The sequence below is a fragment of the Lepidothrix coronata genome, unplaced genomic scaffold (genome assembly GCF_001604755.1).
Source record: "Lepidothrix coronata isolate B3197 unplaced genomic scaffold, Lepidothrix_coronata-1.0 Scaffold34, whole genome shotgun sequence".
Taxonomy (NCBI): domain Eukaryota; kingdom Metazoa; phylum Chordata; class Aves; order Passeriformes; family Pipridae; genus Lepidothrix; species Lepidothrix coronata.
The window spans coordinates 4357363-4379875 of record NW_016690214.1 but is presented as its reverse complement, the minus strand read 5'-3'; the positions used below and the strand labels follow the sequence as shown (position 1 = coordinate 4379875).

The 22513-nt window shown below is 41.7% G+C and overlaps 3 protein-coding genes across 6 annotated transcripts in view; 2 read left to right on the top strand and 1 right to left on the bottom strand.

The window, feature by feature from the left end:
* Positions 1–12637, top strand: part of TOM1L1 (target of myb1 like 1 membrane trafficking protein) — a 33965-nt gene extending 21328 nt beyond the window's left edge. For all 3 annotated transcript variants that reach the window (XM_017811789.1, XM_017811788.1, XM_017811787.1), the window contains exons 6-15: positions 36–140; positions 725–841; positions 3791–3924; positions 6303–6363; positions 7751–7868; positions 8648–8744; positions 9212–9272; positions 10144–10228; positions 10514–10586; positions 11515–12637. In XM_017811789.1, coding sequence (XP_017667278.1) covers positions 36–140; positions 725–841; positions 3791–3924; positions 6303–6363; positions 7751–7868; positions 8648–8744; positions 9212–9272; positions 10144–10228; positions 10514–10586; positions 11515–11578 — 915 coding nt within the window. In that variant the 3' untranslated portion in view covers positions 11579–12637. The remainder of the gene's footprint in view (positions 1–35; positions 141–724; positions 842–3790; positions 3925–6302; positions 6364–7750; positions 7869–8647; positions 8745–9211; positions 9273–10143; positions 10229–10513; positions 10587–11514) is intronic.
* Positions 12638–13476: 839 nt separating this feature from the next.
* LOC108495948 (cytochrome c oxidase assembly protein COX11, mitochondrial) lies at positions 13477–17087 on the bottom strand. The gene is made up of 4 exons (XM_017812201.1): positions 16851–17087; positions 16629–16784; positions 15405–15530; positions 13477–15057 (listed from the first exon to the last, which is right to left on the bottom strand). Exons 1-4 carry the CDS (start codon positions 17085–17087, stop codon positions 14875–14877), a joined length of 702 nt encoding a protein of 233 aa, XP_017667690.1. The 3' UTR covers positions 13477–14874.
* Positions 17088–17164: 77 nt separating this feature from the next.
* Positions 17165–22513, top strand: part of STXBP4 (syntaxin binding protein 4) — a 68180-nt gene continuing 62831 nt past the window's right edge. Inside the window, exons 1-2 of one of the 2 annotated variants that reach the window (XM_017812209.1) lie at positions 17165–17337; positions 19482–19601. In XM_017812209.1, the coding sequence (XP_017667698.1) occupies positions 19564–19601 (38 nt within the window). In that variant the 5' untranslated portion in view covers positions 17165–17337; positions 19482–19563. Of the gene's footprint in view, positions 17338–19478; positions 19602–22513 lie in introns of both variants that reach the window. The other variant, XM_017812208.1, reaches the window with a different exon arrangement.

The window sequence follows — 22513 nt, the reverse complement described above, 5'->3', positions numbered from 1 at the left end:
TTCAACCCAAGCTCTGCTCTTTTGTCTTTCCACAGACACCTCGGTCTTCTACAAAGTCATCACCCTCCTCTGCTTGCCCTGCCAAACGTTCCTTCCTGCCTCTTCCCACGGGCCCAACGCTGTTGTTGACTCCAGAGCAGGTGCAGTACTACAGGTTTAGAGCAGGGCAGGTCCACTTGAAACGTGCTGTTAATGTGTGACTCCAGCAGCCTGGGTGCTCAGGCCGCTGAAGGGACCATCAGATGAAGGGATACAGCTCTAAATTCATGGGTTTGGGTTGCTGGAATCATTTACTCAAGTGTGTGAATATCTAGTCATGTCTTACAATGCTGCTATGCAGATTGATAAAAACTACTTCAAAGGTGAGTGAGAAAGCCAAACTTACTTCTACATAAGGCTTGTGTGAAAAGATTGTTCTGAAAAGCAGGAAGGAAAGGACAGTTCACTTCTGTTCCTGCCTCCCTGTAGCTAACTAAAAGGAGTGACATTAGTGAGAGGGATTAGCTGCAAGGAAAACAAGTAGTGCTATCAGGTTTGGATCTTAGTTTGATTACACATATAAAAGCTGAGCTAATTCCATTCATTTTCTTGGCATGTCACTGGAGTAAAATAATGTTAATTAGGCTCATATTATACCTAATGGGGAAGAAAGTATGTATTAGGGGTAAGAATTATTCTGCTTTATCTGCTCACCTACACAATATTCTCCTATTGAATTCATCAGGTTGGGAAACTGTACAGTGAACTGGATATGGCAAAAATGAACGTGAGAGTCATGTCATCAATATTAAAAGAAAATGCTCCTGGCTCTGAAAATCCAGATGATATGAATCTTTTACAGGTATATGATAATTCATTGGTGGGGCATGTTGATTTGGTTAAAGCTGATTTTAAAATATGCTGCATCCTCTCTTTTAACATCTGGATTCGAACTGACAAATGGAATCCATCAACAGGTTTCGATCTCTGGTTTTTGCTCAGCTTTTCTTTTGTCTCCTTCACCTGCCCCTGACATCGAGACAGTCAGGAAAAGACAATACAGCTTGCAATGCAAATTTAAGCTCTAGGGAATTCCAAGGGCAAAGGAATTTCATAATGGAGCGCTCTCTGTTAAGCATGTTCTGTCAAACAGCCCAGAGAACATTCCAGTAGAACGCAGTTGCCTTGTGGGAAAACAGGTGATGACACAGTCTCGCTCTCGTATCCGTCCTGCAGTTTTCAGTGCTCTCTTTGTTATTACCAGTACCTTGGAGGCAGACTGAAGGCCAGTGAGGAATATGAAGCATTGGCTTGACCTCAGAGACTGGGAGCTTGCTGTGCTACAGGTGAATCCACGTGCTCCCAAAGTGTAGCCTGAAGGAATTGTATTGCGATAGTCCAGTTCGGATTTGACAGTGAACGTGTAGATGTTCCTTCTGTGACATCATTTCTTCTACCTGCTTATGCTGTGGTTTCTATTTTAGAAATTAAAAATACAGTATTACTTTAGCATTTCAATAGTGACCTATGTCAGTGGAAGTTTTTCTGGTCCATACTGTGTGCAAGAGCTTGAAAAGCTTTTATCACATCCTTCTGTTTCTAAACTTACCTTCAAACTTCTGTGATGAGGATGCATTTTTAGCAGTTTTACAGCATTAAATGTTTTGGAGAACTAATCTAATTTTTGCAAGCCTTGAGTGCACTTCTTCTGCCCAGTGTAGAAATTTTCCTTTGCAAGGAACCCTTATTGAGTGCTGTTGAGAATACAGGGGTTTAATCTGCTTGGCCACCTCTGTCCAGTCCATGACAGGGTAAATGTTTCTGGTTATGAAACAGGAAAAATATGTCTCTCCTTTCCTGTCTCCTGCTGTGGCCCTTCTGCATGTGGGTGCACAGATTCAGTTGCCCACAGTAAACCAGTGGATTCCTATTGACACTCCCAGTAATAAAATTGTTGGCAAAAGGTTGAGGACAGGGTGTGGAGTTCCCATATGTGGGAGAGTGACTGAAAACTCATTCCTTTCACTGTTGTTCTTTCCGTTCTTTTTCCCCTGTGCCTAGAGTGGAATAAAGCATCAAGCAGGGCCACCCTGTTCCTTGAACAGTGTTTAATGTTCCCTTTTGTTTGTGGCACTACCTGGTTTGCTTGGATTAGGCTTTTGTTGTCAGAGAACAAAGTCCTTTATTAAAGGAGCTGCTTGTTCAGGCTTTGAGTGAGTTGGAGACACTGATTTCAGTCCTTTTGACTACATGGAGTCTCCCAATAAGTGCTAAAACAGGGTGAGCTTGATCAGTGCGACATGTTTTCAGTTCTTTATCTTCATTAGTGGCTAGGCTCCTCCCTTTCTCCACCCTGTTTTGGACAAGGCTTAAGATATCAGATCTTACTTGAAATAATGTGCTGGCCAATAATAGTAGTTAAAGAATAGCTCAGTGTCAGCCAAGAAGAGTCACAAACTTTTGTACTGGATAGTGAATAGATATACTGGATGAACGTGCAGGAATGTGGGTCCAGAGCAGCAGCTGGTAAGAATTAGCACAAATATATGGGAATCACTGATGATTGTTATTCCAGCTGCTGCTCCTTCATTGTAAAACTCCAGTTTTTAAAAAAAGGAGAGTGCACGAGGAGCAAAGCCTGGCAGATCCATGCCTGAAATGAGAGTCTCAATTTCCTTCTCTCTGGATTATTGATACCTGCAAAGGAGCCAGTCTGCTTGTGTAATGGAGCCATAAGAAATATATGTTTTTTAAATGCTGATCAGGTAGTAAAGTGTGGAGGGTGAAAGGTTTTAAATTTAATTACAGACATTAGGCTGAATAGGTTTTTGTGCATTTTATCTTGGGCTATGAAGATACAGTACTGAAAAGTACAGCACTCTGTAATCCTGACACAGATTTGGCAAAGGGGTGCAAATTTTCTTTTTACATAAGTAATTTATCTACATGAAGTATGTGGTTTTTTGAGGAAAAATCAGATCACTTTGAAAATAATACCAGAGAAATTTCTGGATAGCAGTGTGCAAATAAAGTGATTTCCCCCCACCATTTTTTTTTTTTTTAAGTGGAGCCAGCCAGCATTTGCAAATGAAGGGGAAAAAAAAATGTTGGCTGAGTTAAAGTTCCTGTTGCTAAAGAATTTGTTTCTTTGAACATGCAAAGTTCTACAGAGGAGAGTAATATAAACAAACTGTGTTCCATTTCAACTGGTAATAATGCAAAGTTCTGCTTGATGAACCCTAATAATTCTCCCATCAAGTGGTTCTGTAAGGTTTGTGTTACTTTCTCAAAAGTGCATAGGTGAAATGCATCCAGACTTCCCCACTCAGAGGAATAGTTAGAGCTGGAGACTTGTGTCACTTCTGACCTTCAGGTCACTATTGTCTTTTCTTCAAGCAGACACTGAACAGGATTACATCCAAGCATCCTGCTGAGTTTAATCAGCTTCAAGCAGAATCAAAATCACATTTACTCTGCATCACCCAGAGGGATCTGTGTTATTTTGCAATGTGTAATTTAGACTTTAGAGACAGATATATCTTCAGAAACGAAGCTGGGTCAAGAGGTAGGGGTTGGGTAGGAGTGCTGGCTGTGGTGGTGGGAGTTGTGAACCTGCACTGCAGAGGTCAAACACATGAACATTGGGCCATTTGCAATTCAAGCAAATAGCACATGTGGTTTGTGTAAATTAAGGAATATTGCCTGTGAGTCTGCAATGCTGGAGTGTCTTATCATTCATCTCCAGAACCAACTAACTGAGAGATCACAGTTACAATTTATTCATTTATTTTTCTTCCCTTGCCTCGGGCAGAAACTGTATAAGACCTGTCGGATGATGCAGGAGAGGATCATGGAATTGTTGGTGACAGTGGAGAATGAAGATGTGATAGTTGAGTTAATACAAGTAAATGAAGATCTGAATAATGTCCTCCTGGGACATGAAAGGTAAGTACAGGGTCTCTCTCCTCACATTTGGAATCCTAACTGAATTAAGTGCACTTAGTGGACAGATGGTCCCTGGTGTTGATCCTCCACATGACTGCAAAAAGAAGAAGTTATATATTTGCCACCTTCTCAACACTTCAAGGGGTGGTTCAGGAAGGTAGTTAGAAAACCATTAGAATGGAGTAAAAGGAGTTAACAGCATAGACAGTAAGTCAGGTGGAGGCACACAAACGGGATTCATTTTGGAATTTGACACTCCTTTTGGGGAGTGCCCAGTGAATTTGTCATCAGCCTGCTGCAAAACCTTTGGTGTTGGTGATGGTCCTTATCTCTGTTAAGTGTCTGTGCTTCCAGGAAGGAATAGTTGTTCTCCTTTCTAAGCAACTTTGACAGCTTTACTGCAGGAACTGGCCATGGAGCAGCATTCTGCCTCATTGCACACCTAAGAGAGTCACTTGCTGTTCTCAGCTGGATTGAAACAGACTGTTCTGCTTGTCTTACAGCAGAAAATGTTTCTTTCTTTCACACATGAAAGCACTGCAGGGCTCCTGTTGACATCCTGGGTGTTTGTCTGTTATGGCATTGGTAGCATGAGTAGATGCCAGCAAAACTGAAATTATTGTTAAACTCAAAATTCCAGTGTTAGCTCCCAAAATATCACATGAGTACACTCATGGAGAGTATTCAGATTTAATAGGAGCTACCCTTCCACCTTAAGTAGTTGATCTCTTCCATGGCTAAGAAATGTTCTAGAAATCATTAAAGTGCAATGGTTCATGATTAAATTTAGCAGATTTATAGAATTCAGTCATCTTTTCTTTTTAATCCTCTTCCAAATGCTGCATTGAAAATATCACTAATTCTTCTAAGTGTCATAGGCCCAAACTTTGGGCCTAATCTTGGCAACATTTAGTTGTCATTTATTCATTTATCCCTAAATCTTATGTCTGCAGTACTGTTACCATAATTTACAGCAATTGCCTTGAAAGAACTGTGTTCTCACTTTTTGCTTGAAGAAGTTTTTCATTTTAAAAAGCAAAAAAGGAATTCTGTTCAGCATTTGTAAATCCACTGAAGTCAGAGGTGGGCTTACATTTTTGTTATAACTGATGAATACTGGCAAGGCCAGGAATCTCTTGAACTGTGAATAGAAGCTTGTGGGTATAATTTAACAAATGCCTTATGAAAGACCTGGTGGTTGAAGGACTAATTAATTTGCCATTACAAAACTGGACATAAAATACTGCATTCTAACACTATAATGTTATGGTTTATATGTAATGAGTCTTCCTGGGTGCAGATCCATTGCACTTTGGAGCTGATAAAGTATGAAAATGTATTTAGTTAATTTTGTGTTGCAGATTTGTCCTTTGGCTCTCCCCCTGAACAATGAGATGTGCAAAGGGCAAACTGATTTTAACGAGCTGCATCTGTTTCATACTGTGGGTATTGTTTGAGGACAAGTCGTGCTGCATTCTCTGTTTCTCATTATTAATGTAGAATCCAAATTAAATCCGGAGCAACCTCCGTTGTGCAACAAAGGGCTCTTGTGTGTAACAGTGCTTCCCTCTAGTGTCTGTAGCCTCTCCGTCCTTCCTGGATTTCAGAGAAACATTTTGTGGTCTGCAGTTGGAAAGGCTTTTTCCTTCTGTTCCTCTGTTCATCTGTGTTCTCTTTCTGGGCCTCACTGGTACAGTAACACTGAACAGTGTAGACAGTCTCGTGTCCGTGTCACTCAGGGCTCTTGGTGCTGAAACAGTGACCTTCTGGCTGCTGAAGGTCACTTGTCTGGGTCTCCTCTGGCCCCGCAGTAGCACTGTTGTCACTCGTAGTACACACACATTTATGCAGGTAGATTTTTTGTTTATTTGTTTCCTTTTTTAAAAAAAATTATTTCAAATTTCTGAACTAGCGAGAGGGCTGTGTGCCAGAATAGGCACGTGGTTTGCCCTGGGATGGCATGAGGGAAGGCAGGGAGCTGCCCAGAAGGTTTCCTGGGGCTCGGTTGGAAGAGTGTTCTGGTCAGGAGGAGCCAGATTTGGTGCAGTGTGTGTTCATAGTCACCTATCTGGCATGAACTTGGGCAAACCATTGTCAGCTGTGCCTTGGTTGTGTTTTGGAACAAACAGAGGACTGTCTCCAAATGTGAGCCCAGGAATAAACCAGGTGGTGTTAGTGCAGCTGATCCAGGAGCACAGCCAAGAAAGGGGAATCACATCGCCTGTGCAGGGACAGTGCCCAGGGACACCACCTGTAGTGCTTGTTTGGTACCTCTGGAGTCTTTTGATAATCAAACTTTATTTAGAACCGGTTTCGTGTTGTTACGAATGGCATCACAGAAATGTAAGAATGAACATTTAACTCTGCAACTTCAACAGGTTCTCTCGAAACAGAGTTCGTTTTCTGGAGAACCAGAGAATACAACGTGAACGGGAAGAGGTAATTATGGATGAACTCATCAACTGCAGGGCTGCAAACATGCCTTTTTCTTTTTGTTGTGAAAAATACCCTTTTGATACATGCAGAATTATATTCTCTAGTTGAGAGGTACAGGAGACAACACACTGATACAACTCTTCCTGATTTTCTAAAGTTTCACTTGCAGAATTACATGCAAATTCATGTAATTAAAATACAAAAAAATGTCAAATCCGAAATGGAAGCTTGGTCAGGAAAAATGAGAGAGAGAGAGGTCTATTCAAATGCTGGTTTATTACCTCTCCAGCTAAGCACAATTATCTGCCATACACAAAATGAGAAACCATAATGTTTCTTTTCATTTGCTCTCTGTTAAGAATTTATGAACTGAAATGCTTTGCACTATCAGAATTCGCTGTTGCTGATGGGTTTTTTTCCTGACTCAAAGCTTTTTCTGAATTGTGAATAATGCAAATCTTTAATGACTATCCTTTATTGATTGATAATTATGGTTGTTAATTATATTGCCCAAAGTAGTTTTGCACATGTTTCAGCTTCTGCTAAGCCATAATTGTGTAGTCTAGGAGTCAACATGAAAATGCATTATGAATGCTGAAATACTGCTGACAATTATTAAAAAAAGGTAGAAGATGTTCTTGTTTTCCTTGAAAAGTCACTATTACTACAGACTGGTTATGTAGGTGGATGGTTTTGCTTGATGGATGCACTGTTGGATTAGTTAATAGTCCAAATGGTGCTCTCTGTGCATTTTTATATTATTCAGGAGTCTCAGAGTTTAAAATGCATCATCTTTAATTATTTAATTTTCATCTGGTGTGACCAAACCTGTATGATTCAAGCATGTGGTTTTATTAAGAGCTTTGGTTGGCTACATTTTTAATGCCAACACATTCACAGGAGGAACAAAGGGAACCCTTTTTTGGGTCCTAGGAAATATTGTTGTGATTTTGAACTTTTCCTATCCAATACAGGACAGAAAAAAAAATCAATCTCCTAAGAATGTAATAAATCTAAGTATCATAAATAAGTAGCATGAAAATAATTGTACAGGATTGCTCAGAAGATCGATATCAAACTGTATCTAAACAAGTTCACAGTGGCTTTTTAGAACTGAGTCCTTTCTGTTTTCTGCATTAGAACTGGTTTTCTTTATCTTTTGAAACTGGTTTTTTTCTGGAATGCATTTTTTATTTCATTAGCTATATTTCACACACACACACACACAGAGTCCTGATCTTCTCTCATACTTGCCAATTTTTAATATTAAGATTTTAAAAGTTTGTGTTCTGTCAAAGTAACAACATTTTAAAATCAATACAAGTTCCTTAAAAAAAAAATGTACCAAAAAAACCCCCTTAAAATAACTTACCCTTTTTTAAATGTTAAGCTGTACAGGAAACAGCCATCTGCTCCCTCAAGTGATCTACTTGGCCTCTCCATAGATTCTCCACCTCCTGTGGCAGCAGTGGTGCAGGCTGACTCTGCAGTGGCTCCTTCAGGCCCTAGTAAGTGATAAAAATCCTTTTTCCTTGCAGCCTGCTCTCCTAAAACAAGCCAACAAGAGCTTAGTGGAGGAGTCAAGAAGTTTCTTGTAAGAAAGAAAACAAAGATGCTCCTTAACTTCAAGGATGCTCCTTAAATCTTCTTAAAAGGAGAATTGATATGGTTACCTAGGGAAAAAAATGTAAGGTAGTATAAGGTTCCCTGTAATTTGTTTACAGGGGAAGCAATAATCTTTTTCCCCCGTTATGTACATTTGAGTAGTAGAACATGCTCTGTTTTCTACTCCAGTGAGGCCTGTAAAACAGTCTGGGAGTTGCTTGTTCTTGGAAGGCTTGGAAGAAAGAAACATATCCAGAGTTTTTTCAGGAGGCACTTGGTGTTAGAAAGACTTGGCTTCAGGTGCCCTGAATTACTGTTTGTAGAAGCCCCTCTTTTACCCACTCTAAAAAAGTCCATATACTAAAGTTAAAGGTGTGCATGTCCCCCCAGGAATAAATGCCTAGAATTCCATTTTAATCTTTTAGAAATAGTGAAAAGAGCTTTAAGTGGTATCTACCATGTAGAGCACTACTGATGTTGTTCTGGTATTTTAAGGAGATAAATGTCTTGGATCTATTACTTCTCAGAGTTATTGAAATTTTGCCTTTCATGTGATAAACAGCAATTCACTTCAGACTCTTTATAGGCCTTCCAAACAAAACTTTACTCTTACAGTGTTCAAAGGAACTGACATCAGCTTAATAATGTTTAAGTGATCATTAATTATTGCTTTGAATTTCAGATGGCATATCTGCCCACCCTGAAGATAAAAACAGGCATTATCCATCAATTTATCCACAGCTGGATTCAGCAACTCCTACAAAAGCTCAGCAATCCCCGTGAGTAGTCTCTTATCAAGGAATGGGAGCAGATAACAGATCCTCAGAGGTATAAGTACTCTGTAATTCAATTAATCAGTATAAAAAGATCTGAGAACACAGATTTACTGCTTTTACACAAGTGAAAAATACCTCTGTGCTAGACATTGCTAAACAGGCTTAAAATACACTATTGTAGCAGCACTGTTTAGTTATAGAGAGAGATGTATCTTGACAGGCAAAATATACTTGAGATATCTGTGACTTTCTGCTGGAGTGCTGGCAGGGAAAGGCAGAAACATGAAACAGGCCAGTAAAAGAGTTTAAGGTAGGAGAGGTGTCCTTGTTGAATGGGACACTGGCCCACCTGCCTGTGCTGCTCTCAGTTGTGACATACAGGAAAGACAGACCAGCAAAAAGATAATGATAATTCGATTATACAGTTTTGATCATTTCTCAGTTACTTTCCATGTATTACTCTCTCCTAGATTTGCAACTGAAGCACAAAACCATAATGTGAACAACCTAGCTGGACATACCTATAGCAATGTGAGTAATGCTTATGTTCAGGATAATCATTCTTGTCTGGCAGCTGTCAAAGTGAGAACTGTTTGATGTACCCTGACTGCTTCCAAAGGGGATACAAAAGATCTGTTCTCTGGTTCTCCTCCATACATCAGGGAACACTGTGCTTGGTGACCAGGTCAGCTTTCTTCTTGTGATACCACGGGTGCTAATATGAAAGAATCTTTCCTTGGGTCCAGCACAATCCCAGGGGAGTTTGCAGAAAGCAGTTGCTCTATTATTTGTGTTTAATTTGTTGCTATGTGAAGCAAGCTGAGCTCTCCTCCTATTGCCATGATGTTACTCTGGTGTATTTCCTGTACCAAATAAGATATTAAAAATAAATAAATAAATATTAAAAAAGGCAAACCCTAGAAACACAGCTCACCAAAAAAATCAAACACTTAAACCCTGAGTGCAGTGTAAGACAAATGCCATGTGCAGAGAAACAGCCATGACAGAAGGAATGCAAAGAACATGAAGGGGCTTTGAGGTAATGGTATGAATTTGAATGCTGTTCTGTGGTAGGCAGCATGAAATAGAAAAGATGAGAAGCAGCCCCCAAACACATATGGACTATAGTCCTTATTTTAAACTGCAAATAAGAGCCAGTCTTAGAGTCTGTGTAGTGTAACAAATTACACAGAAGTAAATTATACAAATGTGTTACAGATAACACTAAAAGATGCTCCAAAGTTTGTGTGGGGAATGGAGATTAATTGGCTTGTTAACTGTTGACCTTAGAATTCAACTGCAATAATTTGAGAGTAAAGATAAGCCAGCAGTTATATAAGTTAAATCAAACTGGTTCTCACAGAGCAACTTGTTTAAGCATGGTTTTGCTTGATATCCTTAGCTGGCAACTCTTTTAAGCCCAGTGCCTCTGAACCCAATAAATGTGAAGGCTGGACAGACACCATTGAATGGACCATCCCCAGCAGGTAACAAGTACTGCAAACCACCTGTTTCACAGAGATTTATTTTTCTTGTTAGAACTTAAGGCCTTTACTTAATGATTGCTTAAGTCTATGGGCAGCAACAATCAATGACAAACTCTCATATTGCTCATGGCTTCTCTTAAGAGTCTATCCATTTTAGTACTTAAAGCAGCTGGATCCATAGCAGATAATCTGCTCCTTTCAGGAGGACACTAAAAGTAACATGCAGTAAATATGCTTTTCACTGTCATTTAAATCTGAATGTATCTGCCTGTCTTTATTCTTCAGCTGCATCAAAGAACAAGTCACAGTCACCTCATTACTACGAGATAATGGAATTTGATCCCTTGGCTCCCACTGAGTAAGTAACTTTTAAGCCAGACAGAATATAGTTTTCTTACCTGCCAAAGGCAAGATGGATTTTTCTTCTGAGTGAGAAAACAAACCACACCACTTAGACTGAGTTAACTGACCAACTGGATCACTGATGTACATGACAGTGGCTGCATTTTGTATATTTTCTTCCAATATTTATGGCATAACCAGTTAAGGAATAAACTCCTATGACGTGCTCATTAAATGGCATTTGTAAAAGCAGAGGACTAATGCTATGTCAAAAGTGATCTACTAAAATCCTATCCAGTGGTATAGAAAGGTGAGTGAAATATGGTAAAGGGTCCTGGTGGAGGAAGCTGATTGACACTTCAGCACAGGTAGTTCTGGAACAAGGTAACCAAAGGAATTGCAGTTCACAGCAATCATGATTTTTAAGAATGTTTTTCTACTGCATGTCAAGAAAATCATCAATTTAAATATAAACTACAAAAAGGAAGAGATGGTGGGACTCTCCAGAGGGCCAAAAGAGTCAGACAGCAAATTTCTACCAGTAAATTGCAAAAAAAAAATAATAAAAAAATAGAGCCATCTATACAAAACTTATTTCCAAGGAACCATTGAATTCTGAGGCAGAAAAACCTCAACAAAGCTTTCATTGTTTAGTTTTAATTAGTGCAGTAATTGCATGGTGGTACACTTGCCATTTGCTTTTCGCAGTCCTGCTCCCAAACTTGTTTCATCAGAAGTGACAATGTCCAGAGGTATCTCATTAACTGTCTAATCAGAGCAGCACCACAGGGTTGCCTCTTGGTTTCCATGGAAACCTGGGCATCCTGCAACCAAAGCCTCTCTGAGGCAACACCACAAACCCTTGGCAGTCCATGCTCGGACAGCTTTGCCCTGGTGCCTTCTGTCCAAAGGAAACACCTGTGACGTAATTCCTCCTCTTTCAGAGCTATTTATGAAGAAATCGATGATGTGCTGAAGACAGAAGTTAAAAAGAGCACAGACTGCTGAGGGTGGAGGGGGAGTCTTGTCCTGACCATGTTATTCTCTGGTGCTGGTCCTGTGCAGCGCTTCCTGTAACCTACAGAGTGAATAACACAAGAGGTTTGGGGACAACAAATAATTAGTGTTGGAGTACTAAGCTGTGTGCAAGCTGAAGAGTTACCTGGATCTAACACCTTGACAATTTGTCCTAAATGTTCAGCTGTGTATTCTTCACGGTGACTTGCATGGTTATTTTGAGGTATTTGGGGGGGGGCCTTTAAAATATGACTTCTAAATTCACCTGTGTAGGAGGTAACACTTGACACCTGACACAAGTAAACAAAAAGGACACTACCTTTACAGAAACTGCAGAATCCAGTTTCTGTTTTGGCCTCCCTGCTCTCTGTGTTCATCTCCCTGGAAATTTATAAGGGGGTTTTGATATACAGGACTTCTTTCTAAAAGTGGGCCTCTTCAGAGAGATCTGAAGACACAGTGTTACTTTTCTACAATCATATCCTGAATACACATTTTCTTTTTGTTTTTTTTAATTTCCTTCCTAAAATCCCCCAATATAGAGAACCAGAGCTGGGACACGAGGTGCTGTCATCCATGATTAACAGAACAGAAAAAAACTGCCTGTTCCTATGTTGTTGTTGTTGTTGCTTGTATTTACTCAGTAAATATTGAAGGGGGATCAATTATTTCTCTCAATGTTCCTGCCCTGCAGAGATTGTTCTGGTGAAGGAAAAATTAATTATCTACAATGCAGATGAGCAGTAGTTATCCATTTACTTTAATTAAGTTGTTTAACCCTGTTAATAACAGTTTTATCTTTTAATAATTACAGTGCCTTATCTATTTTAATGCTGAATGTAAACTGTGCACTTTAACAGGTATAGTTCTCTGAGTTTATAGTTGATATAAAATTTGAGGACATAGTTCATGTTCATAGCAGATAAGCTAATTTTTTGTGAAATACTGCATTTTAAACATTCCTTATGTTAACTGTTTAAGGGATAAGTTCTCAGCTGGTTTTGCAATTTTTGTAGCATAAAATTCCAAATAAAGGCAAATGCTTACTGAGAAGTTAACTCTCATTGCTTCTGAGTTTTTGCATATTTGTGTATTCCCTGAAACACCAAATGTAGTTGGTTTTGGAAGTATTTTAGTGTAAATCCGTGGTGTGTCATTGCACAGTCAGCAATGTTGCTGCAGGACCTTTAGAACACCTTGCTTCTATCCAAAACACAAGTTTGGGGTTTTTGTAAGCTGAGGTGAAAAGGGAAGTTGTTTTACTCTAATTTCTCTTGTATTATTTGCAGCAGCCTGAGAAAACAGCTGAAAATAGGATTTGAGGTGGATCAATTTTTTCCCTACAGCTTACTTGCATTGGCAAAACTCACACACTGATGGGTAACAAATCAAAAAGGGCTATTTCAGTGTGGTAATCCATAATGGGTGATTGCTGACTGAACCTTCATGTATTTAAAGCAGCAAAATGGTCACAGATAAGTGAAAGGGAACTGGCTAATTACCGAGCTTACAGAGCTTGTTTTACAGTTGGAACGTGCTCAGTATCTGCACAAACTTGGGCTTTCAAACTGGAGGGGAGAACCTGCATTTTTAAGGAACTGGCACTTGCCAGGGGGATGTTCCTTTCCTTCTGAAGCAGGTGGCCAGAACAAAGGAATGTGTGGAGAACTGCCCTGATCAGTTCAGCTTTCAAAAAGACAATGGACTAAAGTCAACCCAGGTAAGAATTTTTTTCCCCTAGCCTGGATTCAAAGACTGATCTTTATGCTGGGTTTTCTTTTCCTGAAGCATGATGGAATTATAAAGCTTGCTGCTGTCTTCATACAGATGTATTTAATTTGTGTGGGCTCCACGTGTTTTGCTGGATAAAATGCATTAGAGAGATGAAAGAATGAAAACTTTTAAAACTTTAATATACAGTGAAGACCTGGCATGAATGTCATCCAGGATCTGTTTAGCCAACACAGATAATTGGTACAGTAATGCATTTTAAAAGTAGCATCCATTTATTTTCAAAAGAACACTTTTTGAATTATTGTATGCAAATATAACTCAGACTCAAGTAACTGGAAGTCATTTCTGATGTACCCATTAACTTTTCAGAGTCCAAGCAAACCAACATTAGTCTTACTTTGTTAGCTCTCATCTGCTGAAAGGGGTAGAAAGAACTGGCCTAGCAGATGAGATACTGGCTGAGATTAACTCCTGTCTGAAAATGAGGAGGTCACTTAAACTTGCTCGGCAACTCCTCGTTTGCAAAGCAATGATAAAGTGTTATTACACCCACCCCACAGATAATGACCAAAAGTTACATAAATACAGGCTTACATGGTCTGGTGGTAAACAGTGAGTCCCTCTGAAGAACTGCTGTGCTGCTGGGCAGGTTCTGTTGGACTCAGCCTCTGAATGGGGCTGATTTGGGCTTTTGAGGAGACTCCTACACTGTTAATTTAGCTGCAGTTTAGAGCAGTTGTTTATGTACAGCCCTTCCCTCAAAGCATTTCGTACCTAAGCCAAGCCTGTCTCTGTGTAGAGGTGCCCAGGGTGCAGCCCTCTGCAGAGGCACACAGCACTCTAATTAGAGTACAGAGACTTGAAATGAGTAAAACACAACGTGGAAATTAGGTGGTATTTTCTAAATGGAAACCATCCCACAGATCTGATGTGCTTACACTTAAATTACTGTTCTAATGATAACTGTTTCAGAGCAGTCTGCTCTTACCAAATGAACTACTGATTCAGTAATAACCTGAGAGGGTGCCTCATCTTCTGAATCATAATATCCTCCAGTGCCAGGGAGGGTTACACAGGAATACAGTCTAACTTTATTTAGTTATGAGATTTTCTTAACTGGTTATCTGGTTTTACCTTTTTCTAAAGTAACATGGAATTTATTCTCCAGAGCCAGCAATGCAATTTTAGATGCTTAATAAACTGATTTGTTCTTCTGCATTTAAATGAAGATCTCAATTTACCCTTGGGTTTAAAAATTTGTCTCATAGTATTCAGGTAACATTTTATAAAAAGATGGCTTGAGAAAACCCTCTCAATTCCAGGAAGAGTGTATTCCCTTCCACTGAAGAAATGCTATCACTAAGAAATAGTATTCCAACTGCATTAAGTTGGTTTTAAAAAAAATATATATACTTTAATAACAGCAGTGCCCGTGTTGGTTTAATAATGTAATTTCATATTGCACAGTACTCCTGCAGTTTTGACTTGCAAGGAAAAATGATCTTAAAACTGTCAGTCAGGCAGCAGAAGTCCTTTTTTGTAGAGATGGCCCATTACTGATACCCAGGAAGTGGCAACTTCTGTCCTTCCTTTGCTTCAAAGAAGGTGTAAGAGAGGGTGATCAAATCAACTTTAGCCATTTTAGGGTCCTCTGCAAAATCTGGATCAATGTAGAAAAAGACAGGCATGTCCACTTCCTCTTGAGGATTCAGCCTCTGTTCTTCAAAACAAAAACACTGCAGGGGGGGAGCAAAAAAAACCACAATTAGACAATAGTGATGGCTGGCAGTTTTATCTGTGCCAACATGAGAGAAAGCTTCGTCTTTTAATATCAACTCTCATTCCCTGTACGTCCCTAAAATCCTGGGAAGGATCAATCATATGAGCAACATGACAGCAATTCTGTTCCGTTTCTTGTATTACAGGGAAAGAAATTAGCTTTTAATGAAGTGTGCAAAGGTGCCAGTGGGCCAGGCCAGCTCACCCTGTTCCCACCTGCCCTCAGAGTCAGTGGTGCTAATCGATGGATAACTATTTTCTTTCGTGCAAAGGAAAATGCAATCTTTGCTTTGTTCACACTTACTTGTATTTTATTGAAATACTGTCCTGCTTCGAAGGGGATCACGTTGTAGGTGGAGATGCCAATTATTGGTTTGTCAGTAGGATTTTTCGCTTTATAAAATGCCAGTGCAGTCTCTCCTGGTACCACCTGTGTAACATAATTGTACAGTGACTTCCTTTTTTGTTTAAGCCAGTGCAGCCCTCCACCCTTCAAACCAAGTTCTTTGGGCTTTAGCTAGAATTAATTTTCTCTTTTGCTGTTTCAAATTGATTATTTCATGAACATTTTGCTTACATACAATTTACCCCCATTCAAAAACAGTCCTACAAGAATAGGGAGGAGAAAGAAATGGCACAGGTTTAGATATACAGTTACATTCTATATTTGTATTTTAAGTATATATACACACTTTACAGTGTATATACCATATACATATGGTGTATATACCATGAAGTGTATATATAAATACAGTTTTGATAGCAAGCCTTGATGGGATGGTGGGAGGCAACTACGCTTTGACTACACCACAGCAGGCACTTAAGTTCTGCCCTCTGGAAGCAGAAGCCACCAGCACCCAACGTGCCATCCCAAAGTGGCAGAACTGAGGGAGCACTCTGAGCTGAAGTGCCTTGTTGGGTGTTTTCCAGATCAGGGCCCAGATATGCCAATGGATGGATGTCCACAATGGGGATGCAGGAGACAAAATCACACGAGGCTAAACCTGGCGCCTTCACGGCTGGGCCTTCAGCTTTGGGTCCCTCACTTTAAAAAGGACATTGTGGTGCTGGAGCGTGTCCAGCAAAGGGCAACCAGGCTCATGAATGGTCTAGAAAACGTCTGATGAGGAAGGGCTGAGGAAGCTGGGTTTGTTTAGTCTCAAGGAGGCTCAGAAGGGACCTCATTGCTCTCCACAACTCCACACAAGGGTGTAGTGAGGTGGGGGCAGGTCTCTTCTGCTGTGCCTGCAGTGAGAGGACCAGATAGGGGAGACTCAGATTAGATATTAGAAAATTTTTTGCTGTTCGTGCGGTCAGGCTTGGAACAGGTTGCCCAGGGAATGGTGGTCACCATCCCTGCAGGTGTTCCGGAGGCGTGTGGGTCTGGCGGGGGGTGATGTGGTTTGGTGGTTTAGGGGTTACAGTGGCAGTGCGGGGTGGATGGTTGGCATGGGTGATCTCTAAAGGTCTCTCTTCCAGCCTTGACGATTCTTGGTGAGGGATCTGAGGGGGGATCGGAGCGACTCACGTAGATCTCTCTCTGCTGCGGCTTGAAGTTCCACTGGATGCTGGAGTGCACGTCGGCGTTGAACGTGACCCTGATGACCCTGTCCCGCACCGGCTCCATGCTCTCGATCCGCTCCGTGCTGCTCCCCTCGCCCGTGGTCCCGCCGAGCCCCGTGGCCTGTCAGGGAAGGGCAGTGAGGGCCCCGCGCCCCCCGCGCCATGGCCGCCCGCGGGCCCCCCGTACCTGGCAGTAGAGGCGGTAGAGCGGCACGGCCGCGTACGACAGCCCCACCATGCCCACGGCGGCCGCCGCGATGTAGCCCACGGCAGAGCGGTTCCGCCGCCGCCACTCCTCCTCCTGCTGCCGGGTGAAGGGGTTGGAGCTCCGCACGCCGCGGGTCCCCCAGAGCCCGCACCGGGGGAGCGCCCCGAGCCGCAGCCCGCGGGCACAGCGGGCCCAGCCCGGCCCGCACAGCGCCATGTCCGCGGCGCGGGGGCTCTCGGGAGAGGCGCTGGAAGGGCCGGGCGGTGCCGGCTGAGGGGCGGGAGTGGAGGCGGGAGTGGAGGCGGGATGAGGCAGGAGCGGGGCGGGTCGAGCCGCCATCGCCTGCCCGCCCGCCGCGCCCCCTCGGAGCGGTGCAGAGGCGCGGGGGGTCCCGGTGCACCCGCCGGTGTTCGGTCCCTCCGTCCCCCCACAGCGGGACCGCTCGGGCGGCGGGTTTGTGTACGAGGTAACTGGCGCAGCCCCGAGAGCTCCTGGCACGGAGCGGTGCCGGGGCGGGCGGTGCTGGACGGGAGCGACACCGGAGGGCCGGCCAGGAGCGGGTTCAGCGAGCGGGGCACGGCCGGGAGGGGGGTTTTGTCCCGCAGATGCCTCAGCGAGGTCCGCGCATCAGGTACCTGGTAGCACAGTACCGAGGGATAACCAGTATACCCGCGGTACCGGGGTACCGAGGGATAACCAGTATACCCGCGGTACCGGGGTACCGAGGGATAACTAAGGTTCCTCCGGTACAAGAGTACTGAGGGATAACTAAGGTACCCCCGGTACAAGAGTACCGAGGGATAACCAGGATACCCGCGGTACCAGGGTACTGAGGGATAACTAAGGTACNGTACTGAGGGATAACTAAGGTACCCCCGGTACAAGAGTACCGAGGGATAACCAGGATACCCGCGGTACCAGGGTACTGAGGGATAACTAAGGTACCCCCGGTACAAGAGTACCGAGGGATAACCAGGATACCCGCGGTACCGGGGTACTGAGGGATAACCAAGGTACCCTCGGTGCAAGAGTACCGAGGCATAACCAGGGTACCCCCGGTACGAGGGTACCAGGGGATAACCAGGGCGCCGCAGTACCTGGTACCAAGGTACTGAGGGAAAACCACATGCCTCGGGTATCTGGTACCAGGGTAACCAGAGATACCCTGGTTATCCCTCAGCACTCTGGTTATCTCAGGTACCTGGTACCAGGGTACTGGAGGATAACCGAGATACCCTGGTACCCAGGGTGCTGAGGAGGTACCAGATAATTCATGAACCTGGTACCTGGGTACCTCAGATATGTGGTACCAGGTTGTTGGTGGATAACCAGACAGTACCTCGGTACTGCCTGGTTATCCCTCAGGTGCCTGGTTATCCCTCAGGTGCCTGGTTACCCCTCAGGTACCACCCCAGCCGCCCCCGGACAGGCGCAGAGCATGAGTCTGATCCTGCTGGTCCCTCCGAGGCCTCGCAAATCTCCGCCGGTTGTGGACACTGACACTGGTCGTTTATTTTGTTTGTTTGTTTGTTTGTTTTCCCCAGTGGTGTTTTGGTGCCTGTTAATTTCCCTTCCCACGGGCAGGGATTTGTTGTTGTTCAGGCACAGGTGTGGACACGCTGCAAAGGGATTAAGAGCTGTTTGCAAGCAGCAATAACTTCAGGATGGGGACGGTCAGGAAAATTCACAAACAATAGCTTTTCCCACGACTGGTCCCCATGCACCGTAATAAACTTTCCTCTAGCAATACTTAAATTTACAGCTTTGGAGCAGTGCTCCTCTTCTGTGCTGGTTCCAGTAACATGAACCACATAAGGACTGACAGCTCCTGATATTGCTTCATTTTCCATTTAGATGTGTTGAATAAGAGAATGGTAAAGGCTGGGGTGAAGCAATATTGTGGTACCTCCACTGTGTTCACGTAGTGGGTTATTGTTCTTTTAAGGAGAGATCTGAAAACTGCAGGAAATTTTATTGTATTCCAAATATTGACCTGCAGGAATTAGTGTTTCTATTTCCCGTTGACCTGTTGCATGTGCTAATAAAAGCACAATGTGAATTACTGGGGGTTTTGTTACATTAGTGGTATGTAATCCCATTTCGTGTGTTTTGGCCTGTCCTACATACTTCATGTGAGAAGTTCATGCACACTGAATTCTAGACAGTAAGTTAAAAAAACATGAGAAAAGACACACAGAACACCTTATCATGTTCCACACAACATTCCCTCCACAAGAAACCTTTGATAGAGGGAAAAAAAATAGAGAGACTTTTTTTTTGTCTTTACAATTTCAAGATAAAGTAATGTAACTGCCAATCTGTTCTTTCCTTTTTTGGAAGATTTTAATCACAGAGGATTCAGGTTTATCCTAATTCCTACCTCATAAATTAAGAGGGAATTAGGATGTGAGATGTTTTGGTACCACATACAACGAAGCCTGACTTGTTAACTGTTTTCAGCAATGAAGTGTAGCTGTTTTATCATGGCAGTTCTCTTTTTCCAGCTTGATTTCAAATAGTCAGAAATAAATGAGAATGTTTTCAGTGTCTGAAAATAGATATGACCATTTAAATTTCGAAAAGTGGTTTCTTTTTTTTTTTTCACAGCAGTTGTTATCCTGGTTAGGAGCCAGTTCTTCATGTGTCAGAATTCTTCATTTTGAACTTTTATTTAAATAGTGCACCTAAGAAGATGTCCAGTACAGATCCCCTAATAAATACAGATAAAAAGTAAGTATTCTTTTCCCTCCAGAGACAGGAATTACTGGATTATCATATGAAAATTCTTGCAGTTCCATTAGTTTTGATGAAGTCTTCAGGAAAAATAACTTTGATATTGAATCAACATCTTAGAGAAGGTGACACCAACACCAGTGAATTTACACATTAAGGGAGCAAATGTCTCTTAAGCTTTTCATTAAGTTAATCAGCACTTGGTTAGGACTGGTTCTGCAGAGATAAAACCCTGCAAAGAAATTCCTTAATGCTTCTGCAACTATGAAAACATACTTGTAAGGTATATACCAAATTATTTCCTTGTATATATAGGGCACCTACAGTAACATAAGACACTGTATAGAGTTTATCTATTATAATGCATGGATTTTTCAGAATAGTGTGTCTGTATACCTTTAATGCTTTATGTATAGTGGTTTGGAACCATCATATTTTTACCAGTGCCATGGGATCTAAAATTGTAATGATATTAATACTACAGACTGTAATGTTATCCACTCAAAAGTTGGATCAGATTCTAAATGGCAAAACTGGATTCAGTCATGGTTGAAAACCATAACTCCAGACCCTTCCCAAACTGCCAAGTAACTGTGGCAACACTGTCATCCAAACCAGAATTAAAACCAGGCACAGACAGCTCCTGCTGGACTATCATGTTTGCTGTGCTTTTGTAATAGAATCCAGCCAACAGAATTCAAAAGCATTTTCAACCAATTTAGCATAGATTTAGAATTATGCCACCTCGTAAATAACTTGATTTTTTTGAAAACCAAACCCACAAAATATTTAAAAAAAAACCTACTTGGTTTTTACTGAGACCTGAAGAAGCCAGCACTCTGCTTGTCCCATGGAAATTCAGGGTATGTGCCACAAAGATACATCTTTAAGAAGCTGTGGCTTGCTAGAATCATGTGGAAGGTGTATTTCATGAGTAGTTCCTGGATCACAGTGTTCCAAAGGCAATTTTTCACATATGAGAGGAACAGGAAAGGCACCTCTAACTGCACTTGAGCTACATGATAATGGCAGACTATAATTTTCTATGCTTTCTGATTTTCTGGGAGGCAGTATCGATGCACAATGCTCCAAGAATGCACTTGGTTATATATTAACTGAGGTTTACCTGAACTTTAAATAACATGTTTCCTCTCTACACAGGGGTTAGCCTCAAACCATTCATGCTTCTCCACAATTACAATGTTGCCCAAGCTTTTTTTTCATGTTTAACAATTGCCATATAATGACGTGTGTTTTCTTTTACTCTTTATGACCTAATCAGCAAAACATATTTTGAATAATTAATGGTTTGGGATAAATCAGAATAAGTGCTTTTCCATGCTGTATGACACAGCATTCCTTTGGCTGTGGTCCTTAGTATCTGAATTTAGGGTTAGTGCCCCTGAAAGGTTGCAGTTGCTTAATGGACTTGTAGAGGATTTTTGTAAAAGGCCTTTTGTTTTATTTATTACAAAAAGATCTTGTGAATTTTATGCCCAAAGATTCTGCAAATCTTTTTGTCATCTGCTAAGTTATCCTGTAATCCATCTCAGCTGCTAAAGCATTGCAAAACTTCCTTTGGGAAAGGCCAGTCATAATTACAAATGTTGGCAGAATAGAACAGTTTACTGACTGTTTGGAAAGGAATCCTACTTAATAACAAATGATATCTCTTGAAAATTTAGTTTTACTTATTTATCATAAATGTTATGGACTTTTGAGTTGTTAAAGTATTCCTAGATCATTCTGGAAATAAAAGGTAATTTGTGTTCTCCTGGGTATGTTCTTGAAAGGCAGAGAACTTACAAGAGAAGCAATAATGAGAAGAATATTGTTCTGTATGAATCCTTTAGAAACATTAAAAGCAGCACAGCAGCAGAATTTGAAGGTAAAGAGGGATAGAAGCATCAGGGATGAGTTCAGGAAGCTGAACAAGGCACAGTTTACTTTGAAGGAGGGATTGTCTGAACAAGTGATCTATCACTGCTAATAACTAATAAAATGGGAGCAATAAGCTTAATACTACTTTATGTCAGCTTACATTGTTCAGAAGTTTGTAATTTCTGGTTTAATAAAAATACCTTTTGGCTTTTTAACAGTGAAAATGCAGAGCCCTGAGCCAGGCTGGTAACTGGGGGACAGGTTTGCATTGCAGAAAACGTGACACTGGAATCAAGCCAGATTGGTCTGAGAGATTTGCTTTGACAAATGCTCCTGATATTGATACCACAAATTGAATTCCACTGGTGACACTTTTGCTGGAGAAAAGCTACTGGTGTTTTCTGTAACTTCACCTGGAGCAAAGCTAATTGGTACAAGGCTTAAAATATCAGTGGGTTTTCTTTCACCTGACTGCAATGCCAGTAACACCGACAGAGTGAACTGATTGAGAAAAGATTACAAAGGGCCAAATTTTTATCTCTGAATGGATGTGAGCAATCCAAAGGATGCCAGTGGAGCTCTTCACGGTCTGGAAACTGGGAAGGCTGCTTTGTGTTCCCACTTCCACCTCTGATGTGCTCCTTAATCTGTGGTGGGTCACTTTACCCCTTTAGTGGCTCTGCAGGCTCTGGGGCCTGGCTCTATTTGAACATTGTCTGTAAGCAAAGGGATCCTTTCTCCAGAACGATTAAGTGCTAATGAAACCACAGTCCCTGCAGCTTTAAAAAAAAAAAAAAGGTGCCTTTAGATAAGCGAGTGCATTCCTGGCATAGCCGAGCCCTCCTGCTGCACAGCTCCAGACCTGACAGATGCTGTCTGATCACAGGGTCACTCCTTGCTACAGAGGATTCACCTTTCTACTTAAAGCCCTCAGTGAACGCAGGATGTTTGGGTTTCATTTTAAATTGCAGTATTTTTATAATATTTTAGAAAAAGGGGGAGTAATAGGGATGCATCTTCTGATGCAA